At 49.7% G+C, this 20,944-nt stretch overlaps 1 protein-coding gene across 1 annotated transcript in view; it reads right to left on the reverse strand.

Moving 5' to 3' along the window:
• Positions 1-15,597: 15,597 nt before the first annotated feature.
• BLK (BLK proto-oncogene, Src family tyrosine kinase) overlaps positions 15,598-20,944 on the reverse strand; it is a 34,803-nt gene continuing 29,456 nt past the window's right edge. The window contains exons 11-13 of the mRNA XM_059835827.1: positions 18,864-19,014; positions 16,186-16,317; positions 15,598-15,806 (exon numbers count right to left, since the gene is read on the reverse strand). Of these exons, the coding sequence (XP_059691810.1) occupies positions 15,598-15,806; positions 16,186-16,317; positions 18,864-19,014 (492 nt within the window). The remainder of the gene's footprint in view (positions 15,807-16,185; positions 16,318-18,863; positions 19,015-20,944) is intronic.

Genomic DNA, 20,944 nt, shown 5'->3' on the forward strand with positions numbered 1-20,944 from the left:
GAACTGGGGTTGTTCAGTCTGGAGAAGAGGAGGCTGAGGGGAGACCTTATCACTCTCTACAACTACCTGAAGGGGGGTTGCAGAGAGGTGGGTGTTGGTCTCTTCTCCCAAGTGACAAGTGACAGGACTAGAGGAAATGGCCTCAAGTTGCACCAGGGGAGGTTCAGGCTAGATATTAGGAAAAAGTTCTTTACCGAGAGAGTAGTGAAACATTGGAATAGACTGCCCAGGGAGGTGGTAGAGTCACCCTCCCTGGAGGTATTCAAGGAGCGTGTGGATGTGGCATTGTGGGATGTAGCTTGATGGACATGGTGCTGTGTGGTGTTGGGTGGGTTGGTTTTTGGTGTGTTGTGCCTTGTTGTTGTTGTGTGGTGGTTGGCTTGCGTGGGTTGGTGGTTTTTTTTTTTTTTTTTCAGGTTGGACTTGATGATCTTACAGGTCTTTTCCAACCGTAGTGATTCTGTGATTCTGTGATTCTGTAATGGTGACTGTGTCCACACGACATCTCCCAAAGCTGGACATGAAGAGCTGTGGTCCCTGCCTAGAAAAAACTGTGCTGGCAGGAGTCCCAGACTAGCTGCAATTTATACTGGCACAACTGGACTCTCTCTCACTCAGCCTGTTTTGTTCAGAGGTTTAAGCTGCGGCTTAGCTCATATTTGCTGTTTTGCAGTGCCTCTTTCCCAGTGTTGTGGCCTGGCATCCCCATCCAGGTAAACTGGATGGTGTAATGGTGAGGAGGGAATGGGCTTCTGGTTTGGGGGACAAAACCCTTCCTTCTCCCACAAAGAATTCAGATCGTTCTTTTCAGGTGAATGAAATGATACTACATATTTCATTTTCTCTTGTTTTATTACTTAATCTCACAAGAAGTTGAATAAGGGGATCATAGCTTCATTTCAAGGTAAAACCATTCCACAAGACAGAAAAAGCAAGAAATTTCATTTTGAAACTCAGGGCAAAATGCTTCAAAGTTTTCTCCATTTTTTTTTTTTTTGGCTGAAACAGCTTGCCAAATTTGGCCTGAACTTGCAAAGAGACTTGATCTGCCAAAACCTGCATTTTTCAGTGAATTAATGATTGTTATGAAAAATTTCAGCCAGCTCAGACAAAACCCAGAGCTGTTTCAAAGAGATAAAGTTAAAATGGTGCAAAAATCTTCCCAGACAAGCCTTTATGGTTAGCTTCTTAAAGGAATGCATGTACCTAACTCCCTCTCAAATGACGGAGAGTTAGTACTTAATTCTTGGATGACATTGGCCCTTCATGCTTATATGGTGACGACTGTTTTCGACAGCAGAAGGGACTGAACCAATGACTACCGCGAGCAAAAAGCAGAGTTCACACTAGCTCCATTGACCCCCGTCCAAGGATTTGCACAGACTTTTTTACAGTACTGTTTGAGCAGCATTTGGTAGCACACCACCTGATGTTAACGGATCTGGCCCTTCTCCCTAGGAGCAAAGTTCTGCACTTGGCAGGTTTCAAGCCCGGCTTGCTATAAAATGCACATTCTGCTGAAAAATCCCAGTGACCAGCTCTGCTCCTTGGCCTTGCTTCATTTTCAAATCAAAGCACAGCCTCAGCATCCTCCCTCATCCTCCCTTTTATTTCCCTCTTGGCAAAAAATAAAGGCGTATATTTTTCCTAGGACACTGGTATCTCTGCCCAGAACATGCCATGATATTATTTTTAACTCTGTTTTCTCTTCCTTGCTTTTCTTTATGGAAGAGCCTTGGAAGCCCTCTTTTTTTTTCATCTGCACCCGCATCTGCTTTGCCCTTTCCTTCCCTTCCTCTCGCCTCTTGATATGAAACCCTGGTCCGATTCCAGCAAACTGCCAAATGTACCGTGCAGGGAGCTGGGCAGAAATACCTCGGCCGATTAAATCACCCTTTTTAAATAGCCTGAGCAGTTCATGTCAACTCTCCCTGCCAAACAGTTTCTTGCCTACCCATCTCCGTTCAGCAGTGCGGCGGCCAACCTCTCTTGCTCTTGACTTGTGCTGAGAAAAGGCAGCTCACAAGCCAGACAGATATGTAGACATCCCCTGAAACAACAGGAGGAGGTGCAAGGGAATAGTAAGAAGCATTGCTGGGCAGATCGGACATGGCATTTCACCAAAACTTCGTTGTTCCCTTGCTGAGTGTGGAACAAGTGTTGTGTTAAGGGTCTTAGAGGGCTGACTGCTTAGTTGCAGTGTACCTGGGGGTTGTAGGTGAGTTTGGAGCTTCACTGTGCTGGGGCTGCTGTAGGTGGATATAGGGGACCCTAAAATCTAGCCTTCTGCATGGTGCCTCTGTGGAAAGGCTGAGGGGGACTTGGTGAGGTGGGAGCTACCCAAAGACTGGCAGGGAGGAGTGCCGGGCACGTGGCTTAGGTGGAAACAATGATGTCTGGAAAGCCACGGGGCAGTGAGGTGTTTTTAGGGGCTCAGATGTGTCTTGGTGACCACCAAGGTCCTGCCTTATCTCTGAGACACTGCGGTGCTTCCTGGTACCTCGAGTTTTCTTCTCAAGGGCATGGGTCAAAGCGGCTGCCCCGCGCACGCACGGTGGAGCTCCCAGCAGCTCTGAGGCTCCTGTTGACGCAGGGAGGAGGAAGGACGTGACTCCACCTTGCTGAGCACTCAGAACCTTGCAGGTGTTGCATACCAGAGAAAAGGTGAAGGAGAAGAAGAGGCATGAGGAGGTGACCTGAATTCCTCTGGGCTGGCTGTGGTCAATGGATGACCAGGGAAGGAAAGGCCCTTCTCTGGCTAAGAACCAGCTTTCTCTTTAGGATGGAAAAGCCTCTTCCCACCCAGCCCATCAATACTGGTGAAGGGTGGGCTGGCTGGACTGCAGCAAAGACTGAGACATTGTCCTCTGCACGGTGTGTGCAGGTTCAAGTGCACTTCTGCAGCTGATCTCCAGGCATTGCAGGGCCTTAATGTTTCCTTGTCCTCATTCAGATCCAGGCCATTAGCACTAACAAGTGAATGGGCCTGTGGACCAGGGGAAACCCTTTCCACAAGATGTCCCAGGGGCCCAGGTCACGGTGGGTTTACAATCCACATGAAAACGGAGTGGATGTTCATATGGATAGAAAGAAAAGCTAATTTTATAACAGCAAGACCTTAAATAATACACCAGGGCTTTGTAAGGGATACAAACCCTTATGTTTGAGGGGAGGAGGTAAATAGGGTCTAGAAGAAATATCCCATGGGAGCTGCTCATCCTGCTGCTGAGGGTATCTGGCACCTTCCTTTGATGCAATTGCTTCAATCCCCAGTGAAGCATCACCCTGGAGCCAGCAGCTTTGGGGGGGGACCCTGGACCAGAGCATCCTGCACACAAGCCCCGTTATTGCACGCTTGTCTGCAAGCGCAGCCCGTGCTTGTCCTTCCTGTTCCCAGGCAGAAGTCAAGGTCTCCGCGGCAGGAGAGCCTGACGCAGGCAGCTCCCCCCCGTGACGCTCCTGCACCCGGGTACAGAACATTCCCGTGGGGAGGCGTGGGGTGGGCAGGGGGGCCAGGGTGCAGATGCAAGCTGCCTGTTACCTTGAGCGCTGGGGAATGGCTCCGGAGCGAGCAGGGATACGGTTGGCTTGTTTTGCAGTCCTACTCCAAGCAAGAGGAGGAGGAGGAGGAAGAGAAGGAGGAGAAGGAGGAGGAGGAGCGGGGCCGCCGGCAGGGATTGCATGGGAGACTGCATTGGAAATAGCCGGCACAGCTGGGCTCTGTCCCGTGGCCTTCACCTCGCTGCTTTGCTAGGGTAACAGGAAAGGGGGGGACTTGGCTGGGGAGCCCTTTGATTTCTCCTGCCTTCATACTTCGGTTTCTTCCCAGGTGGAGGCGAATGGGAGCACAGGGGGTACCTTCACTCTCTGGTCCCGAAGGCAAGCAGACCAGCATGGATTGGATCCATCCTATTAAGCTCTCTTCACCTTCAGAAAAGGATGGCCACCTTCAAAATGACCATTGGGAAAGGTCCCTGGCCCGTGATAACCCCCAAACCACGCCTGGGACTCATCTGGGTCAGTGCTAGCCAGGCCAAGCCAGACCTGTGCCAGACTAAGCAGGATGGACAATTTGGAGATGGATGTTCAAAGGGCTTTCTCCATGTTTCCATGTGAGACAGAACAATGTGACAGTCCTCTTTCCCTCTGTCCATCTTTGTGAGCTCCTCCTGCTTCAGAAGCAACATCAGTTGGGCATCTCCCCTGAGATGAACCATCCTGATATCCCTTCCTTTGGCATCCAAAGAGGACAAGGCTGTGAGAAATCCTCTGAGTAAAATACAGCCTGTCCCCAGGGCTCAAACCTTCCTTACTTGTGTACAAGGAGCTGAGACTGGGAAACAGGAGGCATGTTTAGTCCACCAGCCTGGTGGGTGGCTGCCTTTATCCCAACAAATAGTTTTAGATTTGCAGGTCACACCTTGGGCTAGGATGTTATAGGTACATGCTGAAGGCTTTACAGTCTTCCACCATTCCACTCTTTTTAGACCAAATACCTAAGAGAGAAACCAAGGCAATGGTTTAGAAGCACCTACCAGTGCTTCTCTAGCACCGCACACACAAAGCTGTGCATGTGGAGCACACACACACGAGTGCTCCCACCCCTTCAGCCTTCCCCGACTCCCCAACCCACCGTAGCTGACACTTAGCCACAAGCTGAGCCTCCCTTAGCAATTTTGGCTACCAGCATGCCTCTCCCCGAGGCTCCCAATGCTGTGGGAGTGAGGAGAGGGTAGGGGAATCGGGGGGAAGGGTGTAAATTACTCACTGAGGATGCTATCACGTCAAGCCCACTGTTTACAAGCTGCTGCCAGGTTATTGAAGATCAGAGAGTCGCTGGGTCTAAACACAGCTACTCCTGGAGTGCAGCGTGTCGAAGCTGGTTGATACATGTCCACCCGCTGCCCTTGGGTTGACCTTTAAGACCTTGGAGTTATCAGAGGGAAGCGACCATGCGGTGGGGCTGGAGGACCACCTACGGTGCGACGTGAGCTGTGTGGTGATCTTGCACAGCTCAAGGAGAGGAGATCTAGAGATACAGCCTACACAGGGGGCTCTTGGCCCATATAGATCCAGGGCTGGGAACCTATATGAGCATCAAAACACCTGGGATAAATGATTGCCAGCTTATAGACAGCTTTTTCCCTGTCTATCCAGTTGGGTTGATTAACCTCCTCTGTGGTGTTGGCCCATGGAGCAAGGTGGCTCTGTCCACCAGACGAAAACCAATGCTGGTGATTTCAGGCAAAATTGGGCTTAGTGAATATATCTGTACTAGCAAATTCCACACAGACAGTAATTTGATCATCTGCACTGCTAAATTGTTAACATGCTCCCAGCATCAGCTTGGCCCAGCTCAGCTAGCATAGACCCAAACGACATCAGACCGGAGACAGCACACACCAGGGACCATTCCCAAAATGTATTTTGGATCTCTCCACCCTGTTCTGGAGGCTGAGAGAGTTTAATAGTGTGGACGTGGCCAGACCAGGCCAGCTGGCCTTGGGGTCAGAGGACAGGCCAGGTACTTTTTTTGTTTATCAGCACAGCCATAATGAGTGGGCTCAAAATTTTAAGGTACTGGAGAGTCCACACCAACCAGAACAGCCCCAGCAGCATTTGTCCTGCAGAAGGAAGGCCATTGAGGTCCTTGGTTGAAGATGGCAAATACAAAGGTCATTAGATGAAGATGGTAAAGGGAAGGTGCTGGTAGAGAAGGAAGGTCAGAGCACACCCTTGCTCTAGTGCAGGGTCCAATTTCAAGTGCAGAAGGACTTATTGTGATACTCATTACTGACCTCCTGGGCAGGACAGGCCACTTGTTCTGAAGGTTTGATCTGGATAAGAAAACGTGGGGCAAAGGCTCTCGCATTTACCTGTTCAGAGCAGCTGAACATCCCTCTGCTTGCAAGAACACATGCCCCAGTCAAGGCTTATCCCTATGGCTTGTAGGTGCTCTATGTTCTGCCTTTCTTCTTTGCCAGAGGGATATCCTTTCAGCAGTGGGCACTGCCCCATATGCCTCCAGTACTTACCTTTCTTAATATATCCCTATGGGTGAGCTGGGGGCCTGGATGGGACCCCTAGCTTGTGGGGCAGGGGAGAGCAGCAGGCATGTAGGGCTCAGTGGGAAGAAGGTCTGTTGTTGCTCACATCACATTGCTAGTCCGTAGCAGAGGGCAACCTGGAGGCTAGGCCAGATCTTTCTTGCAAGGTTTTCTACCCAGATAAAATAGGTGAGCTCAGCTCTGGGCTGGGTTCCTACATGCCGCTCTCCACTTGTAAATACACTGAAATTCCTGATCCGGAGCTGTTCCTCTGCTATTTGCTCAGAGTCACCAGGCAGACCCTCAAATTCCAGGAAAACTCAGAAAACTGACTGCAGTGCCTGTTAATGTCACACACAGAGGGATGCAGATATGTGAGCATCAAAAGCCAGCAGAAGCAGATAGGTCCAAACTAGATGTCCTCATTCCCAGACACCAATATGTCTATAGCTGCCATTTCTGATCAAGTGGGTCCACATGAACGGCCCCACACCTACGTCCACTGAACCTTCCTCAGAGTGTCACCCTCCTTATCACATTTATTGTTTTTATCCTTCAAAGACTTCACTACGAGCTGGTAATTGCACCCCACCTTCCTGTAACTGCCTGCTGACCCTTGATGGAGAAGTGGTGACCACCCCAATGGCTAAATCCAGAAGCAGTACTTCAGGCCCTCATGAGGCCAAAAGAAAGGCACATTGTTAATACCTGAGTTGGGTGTCAACATGAGAGCTAAGCAAGGTACCCCGTCCTGAGGCCCACATTGTCCAAGCTTGGCTGCCAAAAGGACTCAGCACCTTGACTTGCTTCCAGGGACCTCCGCTTTGCACCTCACTATGAAGAATTTCCTCAAAAGAGTGGCATCTTTGGGAAGGAGAGGCCAGAATGAAAGTTGCAAGATAGGACCAGAGACTGAAATAAAACCACTGCTCTCCAAAGTTTCGTGAGGGTTCTTGTTGTAGGTAGGCCACAGGGGCACAGGGTGGTTCAAAGTACAGAGAGAAGATTTGGAGAAGGGGTTTTTTTTCCCCACTGTTTCAGTATTTTTGAGATTTTGGAAATGTTGTCATGGTCCGCCTGAGACCCAATAAGTTTTCCATCCAAATGAGGCGTTTTGGGAAATGTGGGTGAATGAACTGTATTCTCCATGTGAGGGTTCCTTGTAGTTGGATTTTTTGTTGTCTAAAAAGATGTGTCCTCCAATCTGAAGCTTTTTCTGCATCTGGGGCATTCATAACATCTCTTTTAGCTCCTGTAATGGGACTGTTCATGCTACAGACTTTCCCTTATAAAGGACATCCATGGGGTCTCTCTTCTCCTCAGCTGCCCATTTCCTTGAAGCTCAGAAGAACATACTACCTCTGCGATCTTCACCCTTCTGGCCAGGGAATCAGGGCTACAGCAAGAGACACTTTCCTCCCTCACCTGGGTGGCCAAAAGCCAGGTGATACGAGGTTCAGCAGTGCTGTCAGAAGGAGAAGGGTTCAGGGGAACAGTGTCACCAAGGCCCTTGCTCTCTACACCCAGGTGATGATGCTCAGCTACTCCAGGACAGCTTCTCTTACCTTATCCTTTCCAGCTCTTCCCCTTTGTGTGCATTTGTAGCACAGGAGTTTGACCCCAATAGCGGTTCTCCAAGGCACTAATTACTAAGCTGGGCATTTAGCATTCCAAATATCCAGGTTTTGCCCCAAGAAGTCTACCAAATCCCTAGTTTCCTTGGTATGAATGTCTCCTACCCCTCTTTTGTGGTTAACTGTTTGTCGATCCCAAAAGTCTGCCTGACAGATTCAATTCAAGTAAGTGAGTGAAATTCAAGTGAAAACCTCACTTTTGTCCAGATATTTTCAGGTGGCATGTAGCAATAAGGAAAGGCTTGGGTGTTACAGCAGTTTCTCTTGGCTTCTTTTTAATCATGGAGACACCTCTAGTTTTGAAGAATATCCTCTCTCAAGCAGTGCCACCACAGGGATTTTCATTCAGAGCTGCCCAGTGCAAAGATCATTCATTCCTCCTCACGAGGTGCACATGATTTCATTTTTTTCTGCCATCACTCTGTTGCCCATGTTGGCTACCAGGGGCTCATGCACCAATGTTTGAGTTCAGGGTTGAGTTCAGCCTAGAGGAGATGCCCTGACTGGTACATCAGGGAGACAAGGATGCGCTTCCTCCTTGGCACTAAATTTTGGTGCAAATGTTATAAGAGTGACAAGCTACATGAGCGTTACTGCTGCACCGTGCCAGGGGTGTTTCCCTGGGCTGTGCACCAAGCTGGGATCAAGACCCTGAGTCCCTTCACCATCTGTGCCCTTTCCTGGTGGGCCAGACATCACACCCCCGAGCATCCCCAGCCCAGGGCAGGGGACTGACCACAGCAAAACTCCCATCACCCTGCCACGGCTGCCTTTCTGCTATCTCCACCCTGTGGCTTCAGCATGCCCTGGATAAAAAGGAAAGAAAGATAAGAAGACCGGGAAGAGGGATCAGGTGAGGACGAGTTAAATATAGATTTGAAAGTCTGGGGGAACTGTCTTGCTATCACAGAGACATGATCAGTAGAACCTCTGGCTTGGGTACAACGGGGGTGACATCTGGCTTTCAGAGTATGGTGGTGGGAACTGGAGGCTCCAGGGAGATGCTCCTTCCTCCTGCTTTGCTGGCACGGGTCTGGAGCTCAGGTTTAAGGCAGAGGGGGTGAGCTGGCTGCAAGTCCTTTGTTTATGACCGTGAGGACAGCAAGCACAGACTCACAGAATCACAGAATCACAGAATCACAGAATCACTAAGGTTGGAAAAGACCTGTAAGATCATCAAGTCCAACCTAAAAAAAAAACAAAACAAAAAAACCCACCACAAAACAAAAAACACAACACACCAAAAACCAACCCACCCAACACCACACAACACTATGCCCATCAAGCCACATCCCACAATGCCACATCCACACGCTCCTTGAATACCTCCAGGGAGGGTGACTCTACCACCTCCCTGGGCAGCCTATTCCAATGTTTCACTACTCTCTCAGTAAAGAACTTTTTCCTAATATCCAGCCTGAACCTCCCGTGGCGCAACTTGACTCCTCACCTCCAAGGGGAGAGGGGAGATGGATCCCCTGATGCCAGCTCCCAGGATTGTGAGCGGGGCAGGGAAGTTGGCCATTCCTTCTCTCCAGCACTGAATAAACTGCTAATTTTAACCAGGAGTGACCTTGAACAGACTGGTGGGGAAGGAAACCCCAGAGACAGGAGGTCTGGAAGCAGCCTAGAAAAGGAGCACCCATGGCAGGTCACAGCAAAGCCTGTCCACAGCAGCGGGCAGTTGCAGATGTCATGGGCAGAACGGGAGGCGTGGGACAAGAGCCCTGGGTGAGCAGAACAAGGAAATCAGCAATTTAGAGACTTTCCGAGCAGGGGATGGTGTCGTAACACCTGACTCAAATCACTGAGGGATGGGCAATTGTCCAGAAACAGCTCCAGCCCTTCTGCCTGCAACCCAGCAGGACGTAAGGGATGTCTTTGAGACATCCCACAAACCTCTCTGGAGCAGCTATTGGCCCTGAGTCTGTAAAGAAAATGCTCTCCTTGAGCCTTGTTATCCATGGAGGGTTTTTCTGGCCGCTGGCAGAGACGGGATGTTGCACTGAGTGGCTGGTGGGGATGGAGATGCCTTTCCTTGGGCAGATTTGCTGGACACTGTCTCTGCTTCACATCAGTAACACATCTCTGCTCTCTGCCACCCATGCCACCTGGCTGTGACACATGGCCCCAACATCTCCTTCGTTAGGGGGTTCTCAGGGATGGCCACCCACACTTTTCAGAGCCAGCCTGGAGCTTCACCAGCCCCTGGGGAAGCTCTGAACCAAGATTTCTTGGAGAAGCAAGCCAGATGAAGTCTCCCTTGGCTGTAAGCACTAGGCTAGCTAGCTGCCTGGCCAGGGAGGGGGCCCTCCTGGCAAAAAAGTGGCCATTGTTCCTTTTGGTGGAGCAGCTTGGAGACCAGAGCTCAGCCCGGCAGGCAGGACACTGATGCCCTTGTTTGTTCTGCAGTATTTGCCAGGAGATATTTGCTCTGCCGCATGTGGGTGGAGGTAAACCAGAGCAAGGGGAGGGCTCTTCACCACCTCCCTTCCCTGGCAGCCCTGCCTCGCTTTTCGGTGGCAGTGTGGCAAGCTCCAGGCAACCTGTCCTGCGTGGAGCGGGCAGGGGCACTTGGATCCACAGGGTGCCAGGCTCTTTATATCACCCTGGGAGAGGTCCTGAGCTCCCGGCACATGCCAGCGTGCACTGTTGGTGAGGCTGTGCCTGCCAGTGCTGTTCTGCTCAGGACTAAACAAGACCCTAGCATGGGATGGCATTGAAAAAAGCTCATATCCCAGGACATGACTTCGATACATCGCTGCTTTGCTTTTGCTTTACACCAGCTGACCAAGCCCACCTCACAGCTCCAGGGTCCAGCTGCAGCCTGTTGAAATAGATGCAGACCTCTCTCTGCTGGGCAACCTCCTTCCCAAAAAGGGTACCAGCTCCCCCATTAGCCAAAGATCTGGAAATGTAACGGACTTTTCTTCTTCACCCCTGCCCTGGCTGAGTCCTGCACACACAGGGTTGCAGTGTAAGCCAGAGTCAGGCAGTTTGGGGTGTTAATATGACATGGGGAGAAAGTAGAGGAGCCTTCCTTGAGAAGCCCTAGGTCTTTATCCCATGGGTATGGCCATACGCTCCCACCTCTTCCTTCTCCCTCTTCTGCTCTTCCATCTCGGATAATCTTGTCCTGCTCTGATTTTAACCCAGCTTCCTAAAGACATTCAGGAAAGCCTATAGTGTGGGCTATGCTTAATCTTTTATTAGACATGAGAAAATCCACATTGCTATGAATGCCTGGGTTACGGGAAAAGCCTCAGCTGGAGCTCACACCTTACTAGACATCAGAGAAGCCACCTGATTTCTGCAGTGCTGCTGCTCCCCGCAGCTCTGCCCTTTCACTGGTTTTCCTTTGCTCTCCCTCTCGCTCCCACGTCTCTTCTCTGAGCACCTGCTGATTCTTCCATGCCTGTCTTACCCCCTGGCCCTGGCTCCAAGTTTTCAGATGCTCTTTTTGCTTTGCTAAGATGTCACAATGCACAGCTATTGCCTGGAGAAGGTTTTACACTGCAGCCACGGGGATATTTCCACATCTGCTAGGTGGAGAACTGAGAAATACCACGGAAACCTTCCCTCCGATGCCTCAAACCACATGCAAACAAGGAGTTAATTGCAGATGAACTCAACACCAACGGAAGACCAGGTATTACCTGCACAGATTAATTTTCAGACAGAGGATGGGGATGAAGTAACAGGACCAAGGGTGCGTGGGAAAGCAGTAGCAAAGACCAATAATGGATGTCTGGGTCTTTCCATATAAGAATTGGAAAGATCATTCCAGTGGTCTTTGAAAAGACCACCTGGCACCTGGGGAAGGAATTAAAGGACTATCTTGGTTGTTATGCAAGATATATATATATATCATTAGGTACCCCTTTTAATCCTTCTCTGGGCCATTCAGAGAGTTCATACTCTTTTTACGGCAGGAATTGCCTCTTATCTTGTAAAACACCTTGCATAGCCCGATGCCTGCACAAAATAAACAACATGCTCTTCTCGGGTAGCTTCACAGGGTCCTTGTAACGGAGTTGTTTGTGTGAGTGATAGCATCCCTGCTGCAGATCACTTGAGAATCACAAACTGAGTGTGAGAGCCTGGATCACTTTTACCACCTTTCTCCTGCTCTGAGACTCACCTGTGAGCCTCTGGCAGGAGCTCACCCATGGTGAAGAGACACCTCTTAGCCTGCCAGGTAGGTATGGGGATGAGGGGGCTCTTGCAGAGCTTGCTGGGGCCATTGGCGATGTCCTGACCCTCTGCAGTACAGTTATCTCCTGGGCTGGAGGTCATAGGAAACAGCATCCCACTTCTCACCTGGGTTTTTGACTGAAGTCCCTGAGGTACATGTCCAGGATGCAGACTGGAGTGCAGGTCCTTTTCTCTCCAACTGAATGACCTCTGCTGTGGTGGAGTTGTGGTGTCCATTTCACAGTGTTTTTGGTGGCTGTTGCGTAAAACCATGGCTGCTCATGGGGTTCACAGTCTCCTTCCACCCCCTGGAGAGACTCAAGTTGGTGGCACAGCCCCCAGCCCCACTCCCCTAAGCAAAAATAAAGTTACCAGTGGCTTCTGCAATGGCTTCATGGTGGAAGCACACATGCAGCCAGGTGAGTGTCTGCCCCATCCGTTTATCACAGGCATGGCAGGGAACAAAATTCGACAAACGTTTGTGCAGCATGAATAAAAAAGGCTGTGGTGTCCGGTGCAGAGGAAGCACAGCTTACAGCCTCCTTGTTATGTTCACCCTGGTCTTGGCCACATGTTGCTATTGGCCATAAAAATAACCATTTCCTTTCTAAATTGAGCTACAATACTTGACTCTTTGGCCTTGGGTGATAATGAACGAATCTGCTAAGCACAAGTGCTTAGCAGAAACCCTGTGACGACTCTTCCTGGTTTGCTGCAGCACAAATGATCCTAGTTTTCAGTTCAATAAACTATTTGCAGCCCAGGTGTCATACATCTTACATTTGTTTTTCTTTGAAGTGTGTCTTCTCATCAGTAGAAATCTCCTAGTTCTGCATGGAGTTCCTGGTAAATGTGAAAGATCAAGCTGGAGTTCAAGCAGGGGGAAAAACGATTTCTTCAACTCCAATGAAATTATTGAATAAATGACTAATAAATGCTTCTTGTTTAAAATGGGCTTTGTATAGTTACAGCACATACAACTTGTCTCCTGGAACCATGAAACAAGTGGACCAAGCCTGTTCCATCTTAAAGTAGTGCTAGGACCTACAAGCACGGGGTTCATGGGGCCCAGGAACCAGGTTGTGAAGATGGAGATGGGTGGACAAGGTTTGCTGATGATTCGATAAAGAGGTCTATGTAACCTTATCCAAGCCCTGGCCACATGGCTGCTCCCCAGCTGTTCACGTTGAATTGGAAGAGGACTTTTGATGGCTCACAGAAATGCTTGGGAGGAAGCTTCATCTTCTTCCATGAGGAGCGAAGCTGACCGTGGATCTGCTGTGGAAAGCGGTTGCAGATCAGATATGTTATGGGTGGGATAAGAAAAGAGCTCTGAGACACCAGGGGTTGATTCACCCCCAGGTTTGGACACTTTGCAGGGGTGAAATCCCACCTCCCAAACACAGGTGTCTAATGATCTTTTCCACACCCCGAGGTTTCCCATCCAGCTCCAGCTGCAGTCCTAGAGGGGTGCAGGTCTTTTATAGACCCCTATCCACCAGCTCTGTGAAAACATCCCAGACACCCTAGGGTGTCTCCACTAGATCCAGGATTTCTGAGACTGGATCATCTCACCCAGTTCCCTTCCTCCTGGCCTGGGACACTTATTTTCTGCTATTAAATCCCCCTTCCCTCCTGAGGATGCAGGGAATGACATTTCCAAGCTGTGCAAATCAGCCATCTCCAGACACTGGCCTCCCATGAACTCTAAATTAGTCGCTATGTGCTCTTTCTCCCAGTTGCAAGTCTGCAAAGGAGGGATAAACAGCATTTAAAGCCAGGCAAAGTGCTGTTCACGCCTACAGAAGCACGTTATCCCATTGGGAACACCTGGGAAGTGATGCTGGCATCACAGTGAGGGATTTTGTCTCATCACAGGTGATGGATAGGGACATTATGGCACTGAAGATCAAGGCCTTGGACTGAATGTAGCTGCTGATAGCCCAGTTCTCCCTACAGTTTTGTTACGAATCTTCCCACTCCTCTTTCCTTCTAGGCTCTCTTGCAGCAGTGGCATGCACAGGTAACTCTGTGTCATGTGCTGGTGATGGGCAGGTATTTTTTCTGGCACCGAGGGGTCTTCTCTGCCATTTTTCTCTCGTAGCATCCTTGTTTCACTATGAAAAGCATCCTCTACAGCAGGACTCAAAATCTGGTTCATGAGGTAGAAAACAGCAGACCAAGCACCCTGGGGAGATGGTGCTCAATGCCATAACCTGAAGGGGAGTCACAGAATCACAGAATCACTAAGGTTGGAAAAGACCTGTAAGATCATCAAGTCCAACCATCAACCCAACACCACCATGCTCATTAAACAATGTCCACAATGCCTCGTCCACACGTTCCTTGAACACCTCTAGTGATGGTGACTCCACCACCTCCCTGGGCAGCCTGTTCCAGTGTTTCACCACTCTCTTAGTAAAGAAATTTTTCCTAATATCCAGCCTGAACCTCCCCTGGCGCAACTTGAGGCCATTTCCTCTTGTCCTGTCACTTGTCACTTGGGAGAAGAGCCCAACACCCACCTGGGTCCCAGCCTGGTGCTCACTCCTGCAGCCCTCACGCCCCTTCAGTGTGCCATCTGTGCCTTTTTTCTTCATCCTCCACCCCCCCAATCCATCGCAACTGCTGATCGGAGACCACCCTGCAGCCTGACATAGGCATTAACCCCAGAGCAGTGGGTCCGAGATGCATCGGAGAGCAGGGAAAGGGAGTTTGAACCCTCCTGGTGCTGGGTGCGGAGCGGGACCTGCTGTGGGGTGGGCATGAGGCATCGATGCTGCATCAGGAGCTTGTGCAGTGAAGGGCTCAGCAAAGAAGGGAGGGTATTTTTTATTTTTTGGATACTTTAATATTTTTTTTTTATTTCCCCCTGCCAGCTGGGTGGCAGGAGCCACCCAGATTTGTGGGGAAGGAGGGACATCTCGTGGCCACAGCACGAACATCTCTCCTGCCTCTGGGCTCCAGGGCCGCCTGTGCCGACGATCGGTGGGGTGCACCCCGGCATCCCCCCTTCCCACCCCAGGTACCACCCCAGCATCACCCCGAGCTGCCCTGGGGAGCCCCATGGCATCTCCCCTTCTCCTCCACGGGCTGGGGGTGGGCATGGGAAGCACAGGGACCCGTTCTCGCCCTGACGCCGGAATAAAGAAATGGGAAGCAGTCATATCCAGTTCTTTATTATTGACTTGGGGCAGAGGGATGGCACCACCTGGAGAGGTTGCTCCAGAGCTTGGGGGTCCAAGGAGGTGCAGAAGGACACGTTCCCACCCTTGCCCTTGGCATGAAGGGGGTTGTAGTATTGCCGTCAGTGGCATCAGAAGGGGGGGGAGAGACTGTGCATCCCCCCCGTACCACCACCCCGGCCATGGTCCCCTCTTCCCAGGGCTGCAGTTGCAGGGCTGAGGGGCATTTCTTTCTCCAGGTGGGTCACGAAGGAGTCTGCTGTCCTTTGGGGCAGAGGCGATGTCTGTAAAGTGGGTACAGACCTCCAAGACAGATGGGGAAGGAGCTGTGCCAGCTCTCAGCCACCTCTTTAGTCTCCATGATAACCACAGAGCTGACAGCATCCACCTCCCTCATGTCCCTCCTTCTTCCCCATCTCCAAATGCATTGTGACTGCACACAGGAGAAAGGGAAAGGCCTGAAACGAGCCATCGCCGGGCTGTGCAGGACGGTGGCTTTCCTCCAGATCTGTCTCCAGGCGCTGGTGGGACTGTGGCTTACTGCTGAGGCTCCGGCTCGTACTGCTTCTCCGTGGCAGTGTAGAAGTCCTCGAGGACCGACTGCAGGTACTCAAAGGTTGGGCGCTCCTCAGGCTTGTTTCGCCAGCATTTCAGGATGATGTTGTAGAGTTCACCAGGGCACATGTCCGGGCAGGGCATGCGGTAGCCCCGCTCCAGGTTGCGAATCACCTCGGGGTTGGTCATCCCTAGAGGGAAACGCAGCCCAAGAGGAGTTACTCAGCACCCTGGGGGTGAAGTTCAGTGCTCCCAGTAGCTCACATCCAGGCAGAGCTGGAGGGGCATGAAGGACCGCGATGCTGGGCCATACCTGGGCACCATCCCTTCTTCAAGGTTGCAGCCCCCCCTCCATCCCTCTATCCCCTCCCTGACCCCCTGCTATAGGTTTTGCCTAGCAGAGGTATAACTGAGGCTCATGGGAGCCTAGGAGAGGAAACCCAACATGAAGAGATAGGGATGTGTGTCTGGCACAAGTGTGCACGCTTAGGGATGTGTCTCCAAGCATAAAGCAGCACTAGATGCTTTGAAGCTGATGCATGCTCCTCCTGTATTTGCAGCACACTCTACCTGGATAAGGGATCCTGCCGTAGGTTATGATTTCTGTCAGGAGGATCCCAAAAGACCACACGTCAGATTTGATGGTGAAAACTCCAAAGTTGATGGCCTCCGGCGCCGTCCATTTGATCGGGAATTTGGCACCTGTCCGGAGGAAGCAAAGGGAAATAGCACGTGGACGTACAGCATCTCCTTCTGCTCCCACAGGCACGGGGAAGCAGTTCCCCAAAAACTGAGCCCTGGGTCCTGTGGGCTGTTGGCTGCATCAGGGGGCTGCGATGGGACTTATTGATGGTACCGTGGAGTTATGGTGATAAGGCCAGAGGAAGGCAATTGCTGCCTAGCTCCTGGTTTTATTAAAAGGTCATTTCTACCTGGCATCTCTTGGCCTTTCTTGGTTCTTTTTCCAGTGCAATCAAGGCTATTTTGTCTTAAAAGACTTTTTGATATGTATATCCTTATAAACATCCATAGATACTGATACACAGAGGCCAAATAATGAAAAAACTTAATTCATTAGGTAAGTGATAATATGCTTACTAAAAAAACCTAGGTAAACTATTTTAATGATGAATTTAGAGGAATCTTCAGTCTTATAGCACCTTTGCACCTCTTGTGTGTTTAGCAATGGGATCTCAGGCATGGAGCTGGGAACGGTAGCACAGACCAGCGCCGTGCACGCCGAGGGCGCGATGCTGGGAGCGAGCAGTGCCTGTTGCATCCCTTGGGTGTCAAGCAGCTCTCGTGAGAGACCCACCGCTCTTTAGGTAGCAACCTGCCGTGGGAACCAGTGGGCTTCTGCAGCCCAAACTATGTGTCTGTGCTATTCAAACCAATGCTTAGAGCATCTTTACTAGACAGCAACAGTAGGATTTTATTCTGTATAAAATCACTCACTGGAAGAGGGCTGTTTTTAGAAAAAATGCATAAACAATACAGCAAATATAAATTCTTTGGTTCCTTAAGCTGCATATGTATATTAAAAACAAAAAAGTCCAAATTTATTTTGTCCACCAAGATTTTCTTTTGTGTGCTGCGGACAGCAATGACCATAAGATTGCAATTTCAGTTTAGCTAAGACCAAAAAAAACCCCAAACCCCAAAACACCTTGATAAGTAGGAAATGAATGTGTTAAAGACTGCAGAGGGAACCACATTTTTATTCGTATATATCTTTCAGGACTGAAAGCCCAAATGCAGTGTGTGAAATAAGTGCCTTTGTTCTTGCACATCATACTGACAAGTAGACTGACGAGGCTCGGAAATGCAATCTATGAAGTGAAAATTGTTCAAAGTAGATAGAGGGTCAGTTGTTATTTCAGATTAAAACTAGCTGGAAAAGTGCTGATAGGAACTGTTTTTCCATTGGAAATGTAGCTCCTCTGGGTATGTTAACAGAGTTATACTGATTTCACCAAAACTTTTCTTAAGGATAAAAACTGCCTTAAAAAATTGCAGCAATCTCACAGTACATTTCACAAATTACATTTGCGAGCTTTTACTGCTTTGAAATAGTTTTACATGTTGAAATGGGCATAATTTGCATCATGAAGTATTTTGGGAACAGTAAATTGAAATAAAAGTTTCCTATCGTATAAGAAAAAAAAATCTATTAAATTTCCTTTCCCCAAAGTATTTTTAAATGGGAAATTTAACTTCATCCCAACTCTAGAGGAGGACAGAATTACAAAATTTGAAAGTCTTCTGGTAAGTGCCACTTATGCCAGACTTCATTGTTTTATTTCAGTAATTTCTGCTCATTTCCCCGATGCTCTATAAAGTCTCTTCACAATCTGAACGACATGATCTCAAAATTGACCTCAGAGTCAAATGTCACTACAGAGAAAAAGTACAGAGGAATTTGACTCAACCCTGTTGTCAAAAGGCTGTAGACGGACCTCTGCACCAGCCAAACCAGCTGTCACCTCTCCTGGCCACTCTCTCCTGGCCACCACCAATTCAGATATTCAGTCCCAGCAAGGGGCTTGGCTTTGCAGGTGGTCATAAGGAGACTTCACATCAGCATGGGAAATACTGTTTTTTGTATGCCTTTTTTCTTTGGTTGGTTTGGTTTAGATGCTCGAAGTACTCTGTTCCCATGAGAAACACCTGCCAAGCTGCAAACCCTCTCCCATGTTTTGTAAGTTGTCCCTCTGTTATGGAAGGGGCTTGATCTGGTCTGGGCTCAGTTTGCCCGGGACATCTGGAAAGCGCCATTAGGTCCAGATTCGCGGCTCCAGCTCCCTTCTGCAGTGCGATGACTGGGTTACGCTGCTCTTTCCTTCCCTTCCAACTGACTCACTGTGAACACGTAGGCACAGGCAGCAGGTTTCATTAGCGGAGGTCAAATTTCTCCAGTAACACAACCTGAGATTCAGCAGGACTCCCCGAAACAGTGCCAAAAGACTTCTTTCCCATTTCCCTCTGCAAATTTCTCTTGCTCTTTGTTGTCCCCAGGCACTGCTGCCGCTCCTGGGACCCTATTTTTGGCTCTCTTGCTGGCTCTGCCTGCTGCCTGGGTGCTGACAAGGGCAGCAATGGATGCTCTGGTCTCACACCATTGGCAGTGGTGCCCCGTGCCTGGTGCCAGCCCAGCCCTTGGACATCCCATATCTTGGCACATCTACATGGTAGGAGGATTAGAGATAAGGGAAATGTGTTGGTGAGGCAATGCTGGAAACGACACCCACCTTCTTGTGCCAAGTATTCGTTCTCGATGATCCTGGCCAGGCCAAAATCAGCAATTTTGCAGCAGAGTGTCTCTGAGACAAGGATGTTGGCGGCTCTCAAGTCACGGTGGATGGAGTTCATTCGCTCGATGTACGCCATTCCCTCTGCCACCTAGGAGAGGAGGAAAAGTCCATCTTCATGAGTCACCTCCCCATGACAACAAGCTAGCCTGACTGCATCTTACCCACCTTTACAAAAGCACAGCATGCATATAGTGTTGCTCCATGGATGGGTGGATGGACAGAGAGATCAACAGACAGATAGATAAACAGGTGGACAGATACATACAGAGATAAATAGATATTGCCTATGTACATGTGCATATATGCAGCTCTACCAGCATGCACCCAGCCTCCAAAAGCTTTAACCAGCCAAGTCAAGCAGAACAGAAGCATCACTCTCTGTTTCGGTCAGAAGTTACGGCTGTGAGTTATGTCTGTAGCGAGATACAGAAATTTGAAGCAAACCTGAAGCCACATCACTGGATTCCCAGTTTCTGCCACAAGATTTTACCCTCTAGTTGGGATTTTAATCACAGACACTCCAGATGATTAAATATGTGAATTAAAAAAAGAAAAAGCCCCTCAAAGAGCTCATCTGTCCCTCGGTCACAGCAGCAAACTCCAGATCTAGGAGGAGAACTAGATGTTATTCAGCAACCTCCTCTGTTCTCCCTCACTGGTCTGCTTTGGGATGGGGAGGAGACTCCTGGAGATCCCTCTGCACTAAAACTGAGATTGGTGTTTTCTTTCTCTGTGCTGGATCCAGACTAGGATCCAGGACACAATACAGTTCCTCTGTGATACCTGCAGGATGCAACAGAGCAGAAGACCCAGATATCCATAGGAATATGACTGGGATAGAGACTATGTCCCTGGACAAATCCCTTGTCCTGGGCCCATGATGCCTTCTTCAACCACCTCCAAACTTTACTTTGGGAGGTTCTTGCTCCCAAGATCACCTTTTATTGTTTAGCTCCTTGGGGCAGGGACCAGCCCTGGGGAGGTGCCTGGTGTGTGATGAACCCCTGTAAATCTTTTATTGCCGGGTGCTGGGAGATACAGAAAAAAAAGAAATTGCAAAGTTGCTCTATCAGTCAAGTCTCAGATTTGGGTTAGGCATTTATCGGGAGGGTGAGTGGATGCACGCAACCCCTGCTAATAATGGTTAGTACCTATTAAAGCTTTTATGTACTTGTGGGTGAGGGCAGAGAAATTTTCCACTCCATACAGATTCATATCAGCATCTTGACTTACATGTGGTTTTAAACAGGATACTAACACATACTTTCCAATGCAGCATTTCTAACCTGTGTCAACACCCTTCAGCGCAAGTGCTGTTTGCTGCAGTGGAAAATGGAAGAATTGATGTAATTTCCTGTCCTGATGTTAATGAGATAGTACCCGGCGATGGGCCCGTTCCAGCCCAGCGTGCTTTTGAGCATGTACCCTCGAGACTGACCACAGGATCAAGTGCATTGGCCCAGAGATTTCTAATTTTAACTCTGACGGATGCTACTGTATCCAAAATTGCGCTTGAGAGCGCTGGGTGCCTGATGGGCTGTGATGTCATCCCGACACCGCAGAAGAACAGATTGCAAAATAGCCTGAGAGACTGCCCGTTTCCTCCTCCTCCTCCTCCCGGAGCTACCCAGTGAGTGGTTGAATCCCTGCCATGGGGCCGTGGTGCAGGGGTGGGAGGGGGAGCGATGAAAGCTGTCCTTCCGATTGACGCTCATGCCTTGAGGCATGGGCAAAATTCTTCTTACCCCACGTGCTGCGGGTGGCTTCTGTGGGTTATTACATTGCTGGGGTGTGTGGGTTTGGTCTGTGTTCGACTATCCTGGTCCTGGAAGCGGTGTGCATTGCAGGATGCTGCAAAGAGTGTGGAGGGATGTGAAAGGGCTGTGCAGGGCGGGTGAGTGCTTGCAGGTGCCCATGGAGAGGTGACATCCACGTGCACTTGCTCATCCCCAGTGATGGTGCCCACTGTGGGGACTATTTGACCATTGATGGGCTTCTGGTCAGCTCAGGCCATGCCA

Source organism: Gavia stellata, chromosome 2 (assembly GCF_030936135.1).
Source record: "Gavia stellata isolate bGavSte3 chromosome 2, bGavSte3.hap2, whole genome shotgun sequence".
Taxonomy (NCBI): domain Eukaryota; kingdom Metazoa; phylum Chordata; class Aves; order Gaviiformes; family Gaviidae; genus Gavia; species Gavia stellata.